The 16,751-nt window shown below is 35.6% G+C and overlaps 1 protein-coding gene across 1 annotated transcript; it reads left to right on the top strand.

Moving 5' to 3' along the window:
- The first annotated feature begins 10,416 nt into the window (after window positions 1–10,416).
- Window positions 10,417–14,708, top strand: LOC108812333 (ATPase 8, plasma membrane-type). The gene is made up of 12 exons (XM_018584571.2): window positions 10,417–10,694; window positions 10,806–11,162; window positions 11,248–11,562; window positions 11,645–12,091; window positions 12,184–12,306; window positions 12,389–12,493; window positions 12,587–12,896; window positions 13,045–13,559; window positions 13,633–13,806; window positions 13,902–14,084; window positions 14,175–14,344; window positions 14,433–14,708. Exons 1-12 carry the CDS (start codon window positions 10,641–10,643, stop codon window positions 14,527–14,529), a joined length of 2,850 nt encoding a protein of 949 aa, XP_018440073.2. The 5' UTR covers window positions 10,417–10,640; the 3' UTR covers window positions 14,530–14,708.
- The last annotated feature ends 2,043 nt before the right edge of the window (window positions 14,709–16,751 follow it).

Raw genomic sequence — 16,751 nt, 5'->3', positions numbered from 1 at the left:
GGAAAATAGCACTGCCTTAGATTAACAAAATAATATTTTCATTTTTTTGTCAAGAATAATATTTTCAGTTATTCATCAGAAGCTGACTATCTGTTGTTGCTTATCTGTTGTTGCTGTATTTTCCATGATATCTAACATAAAATTATTCTCAAGGTCTTATAAAACAGAAACATTCCCTTGAACCTAACTATTATTTTGTAAGATTTTAAATTAAATATACTCCTTTCTTATAAAGTTATACCCACATTAATCTATTATTAGACCCTTCCTTATATTTCTATTGGTTTTGGAAATAACTGGTCCAATGTTATGACTTTATAACTCCTCTCTTATCGTGTACTATAACTTCGTAACATTTATAAATGCTATACATGTTATTCAATCTTTTTTTTTTGGTAAGATCATACACTACAAGAAAAACAGGGAAATTCTGACGACCACTCCGACGGAAAGCGAAGTCGTCGGACCATTCCGACCACATTCCGACGACATACCGACGAAACCCAAAAACACGGGTTCGTCGGTATTTCGTCGGAACAGTCCGACGAACTTCCGACGAAGGGCGGTCGTCGGTATATTCCGACGACAATTCCGACGAAAGCCCGACAAAAATTATAACCGTTACGGTCGTCGGAATTCCGTCGGAATATACCGACGCCGTTCCGACGGAAGCTCTCGACCGTTGGCGAGAAAGAATATGCCCGTTTATAGCCGTTAGCCATTTTAAAAAAACCGACGGAATTCCGACGGATTTTTTATAATTTGTCGGAATTACGTCGGAATGGCGTCGGATTGCCGTAAGCATTTTCCTATAAATGCAACCTCTCCTCATTCATCTCATTCACTCCTCATTCTCTCTTCATTCTCTCTTATCATAAGAAATTCGAAAAAATCATGTCTTCTGGAGATTATTTTCGTTCGTGGATGGATAGACCTCATTTGGATCCCAACACCAATTTGCTTACAGAAGAATACGTTCGAGGTATTGGAGAATTCATGAAGCTTGTTCAACAGCACCCGGATGCAAATACTGGTATGGTAAGATGTCCCTGCTCTACTTGTAATAACAATAGAATTATAAAAGAATGGGAAGTTTGGAAACATTTGTATAGAAAAGGGTTTGCACGGAATTATAAAGTTTGGTATCTTCATGGGGAAACTGGTTTTGAATATGGTAGTAGTAGCGAACCTCAGCCTGTTAGCGAACAACCTCAGTCTTATGGTTGGTTAGAAGAACCGAGAATGGATGTAGATTATGGTGTAGGTACTGAGCAGATGGTACATGATCATTATAGAGGGGAAGAACCAAATCTCGAATCGGGGAGATATTTTGACATGTTGGATGCAGGAAAACAACCTTTGTATAAAGGTTGTAGAGATGGTCATTCACCTTTATCATCTGCAAGTAGATTGATGGGTATTAAGACAGATTATAATTTGGCGGAAGAATGCGTAGATGCGATAGCTGATTATGTTAAAGGTGTTCTGCCAGAGGATAATCTTGCACCGGGTTCATACTACGAGGTTCAGAAACTTGTTGCGGGTCTTCGATTACCGTACGAAGTGATAGATGTATGTATCGACAACTGCATGATCTACTGGGGAGCGGATAAGGATCGGGATAAATGCAAATTTTGTTGGAAACCTCGTCATCAGGAAACGAGGGGAAGAGTTACGGTACCATTCAAAAGAATGTGGTATTTGCCTTTGACGGAAAGATTGAAGAGGTTGTATCAGTGTGAGCGCACGGCGAAGGCAATGAGATGGCATGCAGAGCATTCTACAAATGGTGAGATTAGACATCCTTCAGATGCGAAGGCTTGGAAACATTTCCAATCAACATATCCAGAATTTGCTGAACAGAGAAGAAATGTTTATCTGGGATTATGCACTGATGGTTTCAGCCCATTTGGAAAGCATGGAAGACAATATTCTCTATGGCCGGTGATTGTGACACCATACAACTTGCCGCCAAATTTGTGCATGCGACGAGAGTTTTTGTTCCTCTCCATTCTCGTCCCCGGGCCAGCTCATCCTAAGAGATCACTAGATGTGTTTCTTCAACCACTAATATATGAGTTACAACAACTATGGGCGGTTGGTGCTGAGACATACGATGTTTCGTGCAGAGAAAACTTTCATATGCGGGCAGTACTTATGTGGACAATAAGTGACTTTCCAGCATATGGTATGTTATCCGGATGGACAACACATGGCAGGCTTTCATGTCCATATTGTCAAGATAGCACAGATGCTTTCCAACTAAAGCACGGAAGGAAAACATGTTGGTTTGATTGTCACAGAAGATTTCTACCACCTGATCATCCATACCGTAGGAGTAAGACTTTGTTTACGAAGAACAAGCAGGTGTTTGATGATCCACCTACGGAAGTTAGTGGGAAAGATTTGGCGACACAGTTTAGGGATTTTGGTGCACAAAGGACGCCAGACGTAGGTGGACATGAAAACATTCCAGTCGATGCTGTTGGAGAGCTACATAACTGGCATAAAAAGAGTATTTTCTGGGATCTGCCATATTGGGAGAGTCATCTATTGCGTCACAACTTAGATGTCATGCATATTGAGAAGAACTTTTTCGACAATCTGATGAACACAATCCTCAACATCCAAGGTAAAACGAAGGATAATCTGAAGTCAAGGTTGGATTTAGTCGATATCTGTGATCGTTCTGAACTTCACGTTGATGAGAACGGTACGGCACCTTTTCCCATTTATCGGCTGGATGGTGCTGGCAAAGAAGCGTTCTTTGATTGGATTACAGATAAAGTGAAATTTCCAGACGGTTATGCATCAAATTTGGGTAATTGCGTTGACAGAAGCGAAGGAAAGTTTACTGGCTTGAAGAGTCACGATTGTCATGTGATTATGCAGCGGCTCCTTCCGTTTGCTTTTTCCGCACTATTACCACGTAATGTTCATGAAGCAGTTGCAGGGATAAGTGTTTTCTTCCGTGATTTATGCACCAGAGTAGTGACTGAGGAGGGTATTAGTACTTTGAAGGAAAACGTACCCGTTAGTCTTTGCAACCTCGAGAAGATATTTCCTCCATCATTCTTTGATGTAATGGAACATCTTGCTATTCATCTCGCAAGAGAATTGGAGCTTGGTGGTCCTGTGCAATACCGATGGATGTATCTTTTTGAGCGTTATATGCATCATCTGAAGAAGAAGATCAAAAATTTAAGCAAGGTGGAAGGATCTATAATTGCACAGGTGATCAATGAAGAAACTTCAAACTTTGCTGAAAACTACTTTCCATCAGAAGTGCATACAAAAAACCGAAGACCTGCTCGGCATGATGACAGAGGAGAGAAAGCAACGTATCATGTTACTGTCCCAAGCATGTTCAGCGAAATAGGACGACTAAGTGGAAAACCCACGAAGCGGAGACTGACGGAGATTGAGCACGCTCATTTGCAAACATATTTGCTTACCAACTGTGAAGATGTTCTACAATATGAGAGGTAAAAATATATTTTTCATTTAAATTGTTATATTAATTTTCAATAAGTTTTATTTCATATGAATAATATCTTTTTATATAGTGTTTATATGGCAGAGTTGCGTATGACTTACAGACATGCCACAGAAGAAGAGCTTCAACAACTCAGACATAACGGATTTGCTGCATGGCTTCTTAATTATGTGAGTCATAACATATATGAAATAATTAACATTTTACTCATATATATTTAGTATAAAATAATAAACATTTCACTCATATATATATTTTATTTTATAGGTGACTGATGGTTTGGCCAGAGGTTTTGTGTTCGATGATTGGATATGCGAGTTTGTGCGGGGACCAAACTATGTGGTCAAATCATATCCAAAATATTGTACACGAGGATATGCCTTTGCAAAAAAAGGTCATTCTAGGACAACTTATGATGGAGGTGTTTCCTCTTCTTCCGGTGACGATGTCTACTACGGCAACATACAAGAAATATTGGAAATTCAGTATCCTGGTATGGTTGGATTGCGGTGTGTAGTATTCTATTGTGATTGGTATGACACCACCCCAGATCGAGGAGTGAAGACTGATGCGTTTGGTGTTACTTCGATTCATTCGCGGAGGAAACTTCAATATTATGATCCTTTCATTCTTGCTTCGCAAGCTGATCAGGTATGTCAATTTAATATTCAAAAATATATTTAACGGTTTATATATTATTATTAATACCTTGAAAAATTGATAGGTGTGCTACATCAGTTACCCTCGGGTTACGTACCGAGACGATCCATGGATCACGGTGGCGCAAATCAACCCAAGAGGACGAGTAAACGGACCTTCTGATAATGATCCATTACAACCAAACTCTACCAGCAACGTGAGTGCAGTTGAAGATTTGGCAGAGGTTGAACTCGTTGAGAATTTTAACGAGTTTGGAATTGATGCTGTTGTACACTCGGAGCCAGAAGCTGAGATTGGCGAGTTTGACGAAGATTCTGAAGATTCTACAGATTCTGAAGATTCTGATTAGGACTTATGTTTTCTTAGTTGTATGATTAGTTTTTTTTTTTTTTAATTAACAAAATCCGTCGGTATTCCATCGGAATATTCCGATGAAATTCCGACGACTCGTGGTTAATTCAGGGTTTAGCCATTCGTCGGAATTCCGTCAGAATATTCCGATGGAATTCCGACGGATTTAACAAAATTCGTCGGAATTCCATCGGAAAACTCTGACGGAATTCCGACGACCTGAATATTTGAAATTTTTATATCATAATATATCTATATTTGGATACCGAAACTACTTTAATAACACATATTAGATGTTTAATATAATATTACATATCAACCGTTCGATTTTTACAAATTATTTAAATAATTATATATTTATATCATTGTTTTCATAACATCTCATCTTAATACTCATATACTTTCATTCATATTAATATAAACTTACACTACAAAACACAATTGTGTGTAAAAATTGGATTTGAAAACCTTATTATAGTTAATCTTTTTTAAATAGTCTATTTATTATCAAAGTTTTGGATTTGATCAGTAAGAAACTTGTTTTTAAACCCTAAACCCTAAGTCGTCGGAATTCGGTCAGAATATACCGATGGAATTCCGACGACCTGCCCCATTCCGACGGATCTATGTTCGTCGGAATTCCGTCGGTTTGTTAGTTTCCCGAAATTACAAACCGCGTGAAAATTTCGAGTGGACCGCGTGAATATTTCATTAAACCGCGCATTTAATATTTTATTCTTTTTCCGACGACATACCGACGGACACGGGTCCGTCGGTTCCTTTAAATAAAAACCAATCCTTCTTCCTTCTTCACCATTTTCGCCTCTCTCTCTCTAAATCTTCTCCGTTTTCTCTCTCTTCTCCGGCGATTCTCACCGCGAATCCGGCGTCCCCACCTCCGTGAATCCATCCCACCGGCGTCCCCACCTCCGTGAATCCATCCCACCATGTAAGTATCATCTCAATCTCTATCTTTTTCATTTTTTTTTGAGTTTAGGATGTTAGATTTTAGGATTTGAGGTTTGATTGATTTGCATGTTCGAAATTGAATGGATAGTTTAGGATTTAGGGTGTTTGATTTTAGGATTTGTTGTTTTTTCTTTTGGTTTATATATTGGATTTGTTGATTTTTTAAAAACGTTTTTCCTATTTTTAATATTTCTAACAACTTTTTTCTATATTTATAAAAGTTTATAAAAACGTTTTTATGCAGATAAAATATTTTTATGAAGATAAAAAACTTTTAATATTTTATATAGATAAAAACGATTTTTAATATTTTATATAGATAAAAACGATTTTTAATTATTTTTATGTATATAAAACTATTTTTGATATTTTATATATATAAAAACGATTTTTAATTAATTTTATGTAGATAAAAACTATTTTTAATATTTTTATATAGCTAAAAACGATTTTTAATTAATTTTGTGTAGATAAAAATATTTTTAATATTTTTATAGATAAAAACGATTTTTAATTATTTTTATGTATTTATAAAACCATTTTTAATTTTTTTATAGATAAAAAAGAATTTTAATTTTTTATATATATGTTTTGACTAATATATTAATTTTATTTTCTAGGTCTGATGATTCGAGTGTTCGTCGGCGTGTCCGACCTCGTCGTTCCGCACCCCGTGGCCGAGCTAGTTCGGTGAGCAGTTCCCGTGCATCGGGTTCGTCGTCTCACGAACAAAACTCGGTTCCTTTCGCTCCGGCTCCCGCTCCGGCTCCCGCTCCAGCTCCTGCAGCCGCTCCACATGACCCGGGGGTCATGCCAGTTGAAATATTGGTTCAACAACCAGGTCGAGAGCATCTCCCGGTTCTCGAACAATACCCACGAATGGGACACTCGACTTGGTTAGTATTTTTATTTCATTTGTACAATTATTTTTTTCCCTTTTAATCTAACATTTTTTTTTAAAGGTTCAACAAGTCGACCAGTGGGATTAGCGGGAGCATCACCCAGATGATGTATTCGATGCTCCAGACGGGATATGACAAGTGGACTTCGATCCCTTCCGCGGAACGCGAGCTGTGGTTTCGTCAGTTCGCGGTAACTATTAAGTTTTTTTTTAAAACATTTTTAATTTTTTTATATTTTATATGTACTAATCAAATTGTGTGTTTTTTGTAGCAAGAATTTACTTGGGACTCCGGCCTGACGGAAACAGTCCGTCAGGCATTCAGCCGCAAAGCCCAGACCGTCTACACGAAGCAGATCTACGAGTGGAAGCAAGTATGGCTGGATGAGAGGAAGCCCCGGTTACTTAGCGGGACGGTGTGGACCCAATTGATCCAGCACTGGGAGAAGGAAGAGACTATAGAGAAGTCTCTACAGAACTCCGCCAACCGGAACAGCGATCGTGGCGGGAAAGGTATTTACGTGCACAACCTCGGCGCTTGCAGTATGTCCTCTAAGGAGGATCAACTGGTAAGTTTTTTTTTTTATTTGTCTTTCTAGTTACTTAAATAATTTTTTATATGCATTACCTAACACTTTTTTTTTTAGATTCAAGAAAACGATGGTAATCCCGTCGATCATCTCGTCGTCATTAAGGAGGCGTACACCAACAAAGGGACGGGTGAAATTCAGGATCCGGTGATCAGAGAGGTCATTGAGATGGTGGAATCTCAAAAAGAAGCTTTTCTAGCTTCTCAGCAGCCTCTTTCTGACGACGATTCTACGGGTGCTTCGAACAACATGTCCCGACTGCAAATCAACGAGCTGGTTGAAAAGGTAATTTTTTTTTTCTATTCTTATATTTGTTTTTAATACTTTATTTATTAATTTTATATTTTTTTCTATTACTATATTTTACTAACTTAAATTTTTTCTAGGCGGTCCCTAAAAAAAAGGGTCGTTTGGTAGGATTGGCCCGTCGTGCTTCTTCGTGTCCGACTTCTTCATCTCAAGTCCCGTACGCCGATCCATTGATTCTAGAGCAGCTACAGAACAAGGATCAACGGATTGGAGCATTGGAGGAGCAGAATGCTACAATCCTTGCTGAGTTGGCGGATCAGAAGAAGTCCAACCTCGAGATAATGCAGAAGTTGGATCGTTTGTTCCCGGATCAGTAGTTTTTTTTGTTTTTTAATTTAAAACTTTCTAAATGTTTTTTTTTTCAGATTGTATTAAAACTTATTTTCTATAATATTATTATTAGTTTCTTAATTTCAGTTTTTGTTTAAATTAATTTTAATATTTTTAAAAATTAAAAAATAATAATAAAATAAATTTAATTAATAAAATATATATATCAGAAATTCCGACGAAATTAGTCCGTCGGTATATTCCGACGACCCTTTCCGTCGGTATATTCCGATGAAACATGTCGTCGGATTATTCCGACGGATCCTTTCGTCGGAATATCCCGACGACGTTTTTCGTCGGAATATACCGACGACATGTATCGTCGGAATATACCGACAACTCTTTTCGTCGGAATTTCCGACGACTATGTTCGTCGGAATATTCTGATGCATTTTGTCGTCGTCGGAATCATGAGTTTCCGATGAATACAGTGATCGGAATACTCCGACGGATTCCGAGGGAATTCCTTATCGGAAGGGCGTCGGAACTCCGTCAGAATCGGGTTCATCGCTATCCGTCAGATAATCGTCGGACTGTCTGATGGATTTCCGACGAACTTTTTTTTTCCGACCAACTGAAACCGACGACCACTTTCGTCGGAATGTCGTCGGAATAGCCCTATTCCGACGACATTCCGACGGTTTTGTCCGTCGGTATACGTCTGTTTTCTTGTAGTGATATTAGTGTGGGAAAACGTGCTATTTCCCCACGAGAAGTATCGCATCCTCCCAGATGTCTTCCAAACTATGACCTCATCTTATATGTCCACGAGATAAATGTTCGAAATCTATTTCCCCATAGAACTTTAGAAAACCTCTTATATCTCTCCGACATATAAGTTGAAGATCCTTAACCCCATAAAATCAAATTTATCTGGTTAAACCTATAAACCAGAACTATTTTCGTTAATTAAACCCGATTAAAACCTGATTTAGATCTGATTGCAGTAATTAAACCAGATCCAAATCAGGTCTTTATCTTTCTTTTCTTGTTTAATTACTGCAATCAGATCTAAATCATGTTTTAATCGGGTTTAATTAACGAAAATAGTTCTGGTTTATAGGTTTAACCAGATAAATTTGATTTTATGGGGTTAAAGATCTTCAACTTATATGTCGGAGAGATATAAGAGGTTTTCTAAAATTCTATGGGGAAATAGATTTCGAACTTTTATCTCGTGAACATATAAGATGAGGTCATAGTTTGGGAGACATCTGGGAGGATGCGATACTTCTCGTGGGGAAATAGCACGTTTTCCCTATTAGTGTGGGTTGATAGATTGTAACATACAGGTACTTATTTGTTATCATACGCTCATATTTACAAGTTGATCTATCATATACAAATTAGTTCGTATTTGTAGAGAAATTTGAAAGATTGCTTTGTAGTTGTCATGATGAACTAATCTTTAGAATTTTAGATATCACATGCGTTTATAGACTGAAACTATAGTTATTTCATATTTTATCACCTTTATATCATATATAACTTCAAAATTTTATCAAACAAAGAAAAATATCAAAATTTTGTCACACCCATATGAGGTCTTTTACACGTTTCTAATATAGTCATATCTAAAGGATTAATTCAAATAAAATTTATTAACGTATAAAAAAACAAATGACATATTCTAAAACCAAGTTAATAAGAGATTATATTGCTAATCTGTCTTATTACGAAAAACATGTACAAGTAAAAAAGAACATGTACAAGTAATAGGTAACACTGATATCAATAATCAAAAAAAATTATACCATGATGAAAAGGATCTATACTAAAAGATTAGTTCATGATCACTTCTAAATAAAATCACATGATAATACAAATTCAGTTATAAGAAATTTTACAATATTTATAAATACTTGGAGATACTTTTTTCGTTGGTATCTTAAATAATTTATAAACTTAAGTTATTAAAAAAAAGCTAAACGACAAATTTACTTTTGTCTCACTTAACATTCAAGTCTAAACAGAAACAAAACTAAGGAAAAATATTTCCGAAAATATTTAGGCAAAAAACTAAGATATTATTTTCTTTTTTCGAAAAAAAAAATCTTAGATTGATATGATTAACTGTAATTATGGATATACACCAACTAAGAAGTAAAACTCGACTGCAACAATAAATATCGTCTTCAATGTTTTATGCCATTTATAGTTATTTGAATAATATTTCTCTGAGTACCGAGTTATAGTAATAAAAAATAATAGAAATATCAGTTTTTTTATTCTAACCCCCGTTTACCACAGCCTATTGTATCAAAAAGCTTACACAAGATTATGACAAAAAAAGCAAATTTACACTGACTAATTCATTTCTTTATATGTCAATTACAGTTACTTTTGAATGAATATAACCCGCCCGATCGGGCGGGTCAGAATCTAGTAAAAGTATTAAAATTCAATTTCTAATACAACCATAACTTTGTAGTATTAAATATGGTATTCGTCTAGGAACGCACAACGAAAACAAAATGGCTCGTACGCACGTTTAACTACTTAAAAGTAATTTGGTGTTCGTTCGTATTGAAGAATTTCTAGAGTCTCGATCGAACTATTGTTTATTTTGGGATACAACTTAACATTTTGTATCAAAGTGATGATCCAAAATTTTAGATGCAGTATTTTTAGAAAACATAACTGAAATTTAGGTAATATAGACAGCAAAACTTATGCAAGAACTCAGGTGAACCACATACAATTTGATTAATGGAAGAGGAAAAATAGTTCCGAGAAAAAAGTTGGATCTCTGGTTATAGTTATAAATGTAACACAACAAAGATTTGTGTCAGTGTATTATTTGTATTGTATTTCTTTTTGCCCTAGGTTTCTCTCATACAAGCTTCTTCTTCTCTCTGCCTTCCCTCTAATGGCCTCCTCTTGAAACTGTCTTCATCGACCGTCTAAGAGAGAGGCTTTAGAGAGAGGAGAGAAGGAAGAACTTGATTCTTCAATCGGATATATATCTTTTTATATCTTTCTTTTGTTATTTATCTACTTTTGTTAGATCATATCTCTTTTCAAGGAACAAAAAATGGCAACTGCTGATATCTCTTGGGACGAAATCAAGAATGAGAACGTGGATCTTGTAAAAATTATTTTAACACAGTTCATTTTTATACATATCTTTACTTATCTTGCAATTTTTATTTTTTTTGTGAAAATTTGTGATGTTAGAATTATTATGTGACAACTGCAGGAGCGGATCCCAGTGGAAGAAGTGTTTACGCAGCTAAAATGCACAAAAGAAGGTTTGTCAAGTGATGAAGGTAGGAAGAGGCTTGAGATATTCGGGGCAAACAAGCTTGAGGAGAAATCAGAAAACAAGGTTTTAAAATTCTTGGGGTTTATGTGGAATCCTCTCTCATGGGTTATGGAGTCTGCTGCAATTATGGCCATTGTTTTAGCCAACGGTGGAGGAAAGCCGCCGGACTGGCAAGATTTCATCGGTATTATGGTGTTACTTGTTATCAATTCCACCATTAGTTTCATCGAAGAGAACAATGCCGGCAATGCTGCTTCAGCTCTCATGGCTAATCTTGCACCCAAAACTAAGGTAATGCACTGATCCATAATAATAATACAAAGTTCAATATTTATATAATATATAGTCTTAAGAAAAGAGCTTTAATGCGATGTAGGTGTTGAGAGATGGAAAATGGGGAGAGCAAGAGGCTTCGATCCTAGTTCCAGGTGATTTAATAAGCGTCAAATTGGGTGACATTGTCCCTGCTGATGCTCGTCTCCTCGAAGGAGATCCTCTGAAAATCGACCAGTCCGCTCTCACCGGTGAATCTCTTCCAGTCACCAAAAACCCTGGGGATGAAGTGTTCTCGGGTTCAACTTGCAAACAAGGTGAGATTGAGGCCGTTGTGATCGCCACTGGTGTCCACACTTTCTTTGGTAAGGCTGCCCATCTTGTCGACAGTACCAACAACGTTGGCCACTTCCAAAAGGTAATTTCAGACACGAACAACAGTTTAGATGATGCAACATACAAACATTCTCTCACAAACATATTATTTTATTTTGTTTTAGGTTTTGACAGCGATTGGTAACTTCTGTATTTGCTCAATTGGAATCGGGATGTTGATTGAGATCTTAATAATGTACCCTATTCAACACCGCACGTATAGAGACGGTATCGACAATCTTTTGGTGCTTCTGATTGGAGGGATCCCAATCGCCATGCCAACAGTTTTGTCGGTGACAATGGCTATTGGATCACATAGACTCTCTCAACAAGGTGCCATCACCAAGAGGATGACTGCCATTGAAGAAATGGCTGGAATGGATGTTCTCTGCAGTGATAAGACAGGGACTCTCACTCTTAACAAGCTCTCGGTCGACAAGTCACTGATCGAGGTGTTCCCAACGAACATGGATGCCGATGCAGTTGTATTGATGGCTGCAAGAGCGTCCAGAATCGAAAACCAAGACGCCATTGATGCATCCATTGTCGGCATGTTGGGTGATCCAAAAGAGGTACTTCTTTTTTTTTTTTGTGAAACTTGGTTTGCTTTAGTTTTACTCTTTTATCCTTTACGTTGCAACTAATCACACGATGTGATCAACAGGCGAGAGAAGGAATCAAAGAGGTGCATTTCTTGCCCTTTAACCCTGTAGATAAACGTACAGCCATTACATACATTGATGAAAGTGGAGAATGGCATCGGAGCAGCAAAGGAGCTCCTGAGCAAGTAAATATGGATCTATATCAGTGTAACTTATTATATGGTTTCTCTTTTACCTAATACCACCTTCTTTTTTTTCTTTTAAAAGATCATTGAACTATGCAATCTCCAAGGAGAGGCTAGAAACAAAGCTCACAAAGTGATTGATGGTTTTGCTGAACGTGGGCTTCGTTCTCTTGGAGTTGCTCAACAAGTATGTAACAGAAACACTCATCACTAAAAAAATCTTCTTTTTTTTTTACAATGGTAATTTTTTCTTTTTACATTTTTTTGTATTCAAATGTAGACTGTACCTGAAAAGAGCAAGGAAAGCGATGGTGGTCCATGGGAGTTTGTTGGTCTATTGCCACTGTTTGATCCCCCAAGACATGATAGTGCAGAAACTATCAGACGAGCCCTTGAGCTTGGTGTCAACGTTAAAATGATTACCGGTGACCAACTTGCCATTGGAATAGAGACTGGCCGTAGGCTTGGCATGGGAACAAACATGTATCCATCCACTTCACTCCTTGGAAATTCAAAGGATCCATCATTAGTTGGGATCCCTGTCGATGAGCTCATTGAGAAAGCTGATGGATTTGCTGGAGTCTTCCCTGGTAATATATATATATATATATATATATAAATTCAAATGTTTTTTAAACTAGTATACAACACTCGCATAATATAAGACTATACGTTCTAGGCAAATTCAAATATTGAACATATATATATATAATTTTTTTTTTCATTTGACTTACACAGAGCACAAGTATGAGATTGTAAAGAAGCTTCAAGAGAGGAAGCACATCTGTGGGATGACTGGAGATGGTGTAAACGACGCTCCAGCTTTGAAGAAAGCAGATATTGGAATCGCTGTGGCTGATGCAACTGATGCGGCTAGAAGCGCCTCTGACATTGTGCTAACGGAACCTGGACTAAGCGTGATAGTGAGTGCCGTGCTTACAAGTCGTGCAATCTTCCAGAGGATGAAGAACTACACGATCTATGCTGTCTCCATCACTATTCGTATTGTTTTGGGATTCATGCTTGTGGCTTTGATATGGCGATTCGATTTTGCACCTTTCATGGTTTTGATTATCGCTATCCTTAATGATGGAACCATCATGACTATCTCCAAGGACAGAGTTAAACCTTCTCCTGTGCCTGATTCATGGAAGCTCAATGAGATTTTTGCTACGGGTGTTGTGCTAGGAACTTACATGGCTCTTACCACAGTTCTGTTTTTCTGGCTAGCTCATGATACTGATTTCTTCAGTGTAAGTAGGATACAATATTATGATATCAATAATATTCGGCTACTATACACTTATTTTCAATATTAAATTTCAGAAAACATTTGGTGTAAGGTCCATTCAAGGGAATGAGGAAGAGCTTATGGCAGCTCTGTACCTTCAAGTGAGCATCATAAGCCAAGCACTTATCTTTGTCACCAGATCAAGGAGTTGGTCGTTTGTCGAACGTCCTGGGTTTTTGCTCCTTATAGCCTTTGTTATAGCACAACTGGTGAGAAGATTGTCTTGTTACCATATTCCTAACCATTTTTATTTAAATTTTATTGCTAGCATAAAACTTGTGTTGATCTTGTCCAACGAATAAAGGTTGCTACGTTGATCGCTGTGTATGCAAACTGGGGATTTGCAAGGATCCTAGGTTGTGGATGGGGATGGGCTGGAGTCATATGGTTATACAGTATCGTTACCTACATTCCTCTTGACATTCTCAAGTTCACTATCCGTTACGCTCTCACTGGCAAGGCTTGGGATAATATGATCCAACAAAAAGTGAGGAAATTTCAATAAACAAATTTATTAAAGAATTTTATTTTAATTCATGGAGCTTGTGATCTTCATAGATGTTTTAATATTTTGCAGACCGCCTTTACAACAAAGAAAGATTATGGCAGAGGAGAGAGGGAAGCTCAATGGGCATCAGCTCAGCGCACACTCCATGGCCTACCACCACCTGAAGCAATGTTCCATGACAAGAACCATGAGCTCTCTGAAATAGCAGAGCAGGCGAAGAGGCGTGCCGAAGTGGCTAGGTAACCAACTTAATTCTCATTCTCAAATTCCTTAGAAAATAAAATGGATGGATTTATTAAACAAGAAGGCCTCGTGTTTGGTGTTTAGGCTGCGAGAGCTTCACACTCTAAAGGGCCACGTTGAATCTGTAGTAAAGCTGAAGGGGCTTGACATTGATACCATTCAACAACACTACACTGTCTAGACATATCTTGTGTTCTACTTTCCATGAGTTCAAATCAACAAAGTGAGCTATGTACTCCACATGTATTGTTCTTAAACTATATGTAACAAAAAGAGAGAAAAAGAGAGAAACAAAAGAGATAAAATATGTTTTTCCGTTTGTTGAAATATAATAAAATAAAACCTGGTTACTTTAAAATATATTTACCTTGTTTATAAATTAATTGGCAAGTGCTTTAGAAGCCGAACGTTTTAAAAAAAAGTTTTTTTGAAATGTTAAATTTAGAGAAATTTGGTAATATCACCATAATAAATCACAAAATTAAGTATATACTCATAAGATTCAATAAATTATGATATTTATATAATATTTACTATTTAGTCTTTCTTTACTTTCACCTCTCTTTTTAATTAATTTATAAATTTTAAATTAGTTATCTGAATTTCTTATCTATTAATATTATTTGAGAAGTGATTTTACTTATTTGTCGTGTTTTTATAAACTTAGGTAATCTATACTATTATTTGAAAATGATCTTAATTTTGATTATTTATCAGATTTATCATTATTTTAGATAATTTTATTTATTTGTCATATTCTTAGTAGTTTTGATTATTTTGTTTTGTTTCCATTGTTTTTGATAATTTTGTTCATCTGTCATGCTTTCAATAATTTTAATTAATATTTTGATTATTATCATATTTGTAGTTATTTTTACCTAAGTTATTAAAATTAATTAATAAATATCATTAATTAATATGATAATAGGCTTATGATTGGTGAATAGGCTGATCATTTATCCAAATTAGAAAGTTAATACCCCAACTTTTTTTTTTGGACAACTATAATGAAACCAAACTAAAGCTAAATCAATAATATTGTCATCAATTACTCATAAAAATAAGGGTACTAGGAGAGATTAAGAGAAAGCAAGAGTGGTCTTGATCGGCATTGACACAATAGTTAGACACACAAACCAAAACACTATAATCTACAAAGCATCATTGTTGTCATATTACATCTTATCTATCTTATTAAGACAGAAACATTACAACTTCTTCTAGGTGGATTTTAATGTTGGACCTTATATAATTAATACTATATTAATCTACTTATTATTAGACATACATTTTTATAAATAATTAATATCAACCATTACCATAGTTTTTCACTTCTTACCTTATTATTATATCCATTGTTTCCTTATATTGCATATATTTTACTATAAGCTAGATACATCCACTAGCATATTATACTATAAAATAGATTATTAATAATATATCTACTAACATATAATACTATACGACAGATTACTAATAATACAATATATTACCTGTATTCATTAACTTGCATCTATCAATATTAGCAATACTATGAAGACGACTAACTATATACTTTGAACCTATAAACCATGATATACTAATTTATAATAAAAATGATATTACTGTTACAAATTAGTTTTTATAAATATTATTTATAACAACAATTTGTTATATAAGATAAATTTAATCAAGACCCAATCTTTTTTTTTCTTGTTCAGAAAAAAAGAAACCTATGAATATATACCATTAAGTTAGCCAAAAATCTTCGGATAAATAGTAAATCTCACCAACCCAAAAAATGAATTAAAAATATAACAAAATATATTATGTTTGAAATTTATCTCACTGGGTCGGGTAAAAATATGTTCATTTTAAGTATGAGTTCTTCGAATTCTCAACATTTGGATCTAAGTAGGTATTTGTTTTTTTTTGTCCGGATCGATTTTTTTTTGGTTCCGGATTATTCTAACTTTTTTATATTATAAATCTTAAATAATATACAACATGTATATAAAATATGTGAATCAAAAGATAAATCCGCGCAGGTGCGCGGATCATGATCTAGTTCTTTCGTTAAAATAAAACAAACAAAAAGTAAAATATATATATAAGTAAAATATAAGCCAACCAAATGCAAAAAAGTTGAGGATAATGTACCATTTTTTTTAACAACGTGAAGTTTAACTCTGTCATTCACCATTGCATGCACACATATGAATACAATTTTAGAGTCGAATAGCTTAACTTGAGACAAAATTCACGAAAGAACCGTAAAGAAAAAAAAAGAAAAAATAAGAGATGATTGCCGATCTATCTCTTGATGACTCAAGACGCTATTGAATTTCTTCTCATGATAAGTTTTTGTTTCTTAATATGCCAAAGTAGGCAACAAATATTTTTATATATCGAAAGATGCATCAC

This window comes from Raphanus sativus, chromosome 6 (genome assembly GCF_000801105.2).
Source record: "Raphanus sativus cultivar WK10039 chromosome 6, ASM80110v3, whole genome shotgun sequence".
Lineage (NCBI taxonomy): Eukaryota > Viridiplantae > Streptophyta > Magnoliopsida > Brassicales > Brassicaceae > Raphanus > Raphanus sativus.
This window is presented reverse-complemented; position numbering and strand designations above follow the sequence as displayed.

Excerpts from the sequence above, each read along its gene's own strand:
- LOC108812333 (XM_018584571.2), top strand. The coding sequence starts at position 10,641 with ATGGCAACTGCTGATATCTCTTGGGACGAAATCAAGAATGAGAACGTG. Across the intron at positions 13,560-13,632 it reads ATGATACTGATTTCTTCAGT|AAAACATTTGGTGTAAGGTC; the intron begins GTAAGTAGGATA and ends ATTAAATTTCAG. Across the intron at positions 14,345-14,432 it reads AGGCGTGCCGAAGTGGCTAG|GCTGCGAGAGCTTCACACTC; the intron begins GTAACCAACTTA and ends TTTGGTGTTTAG.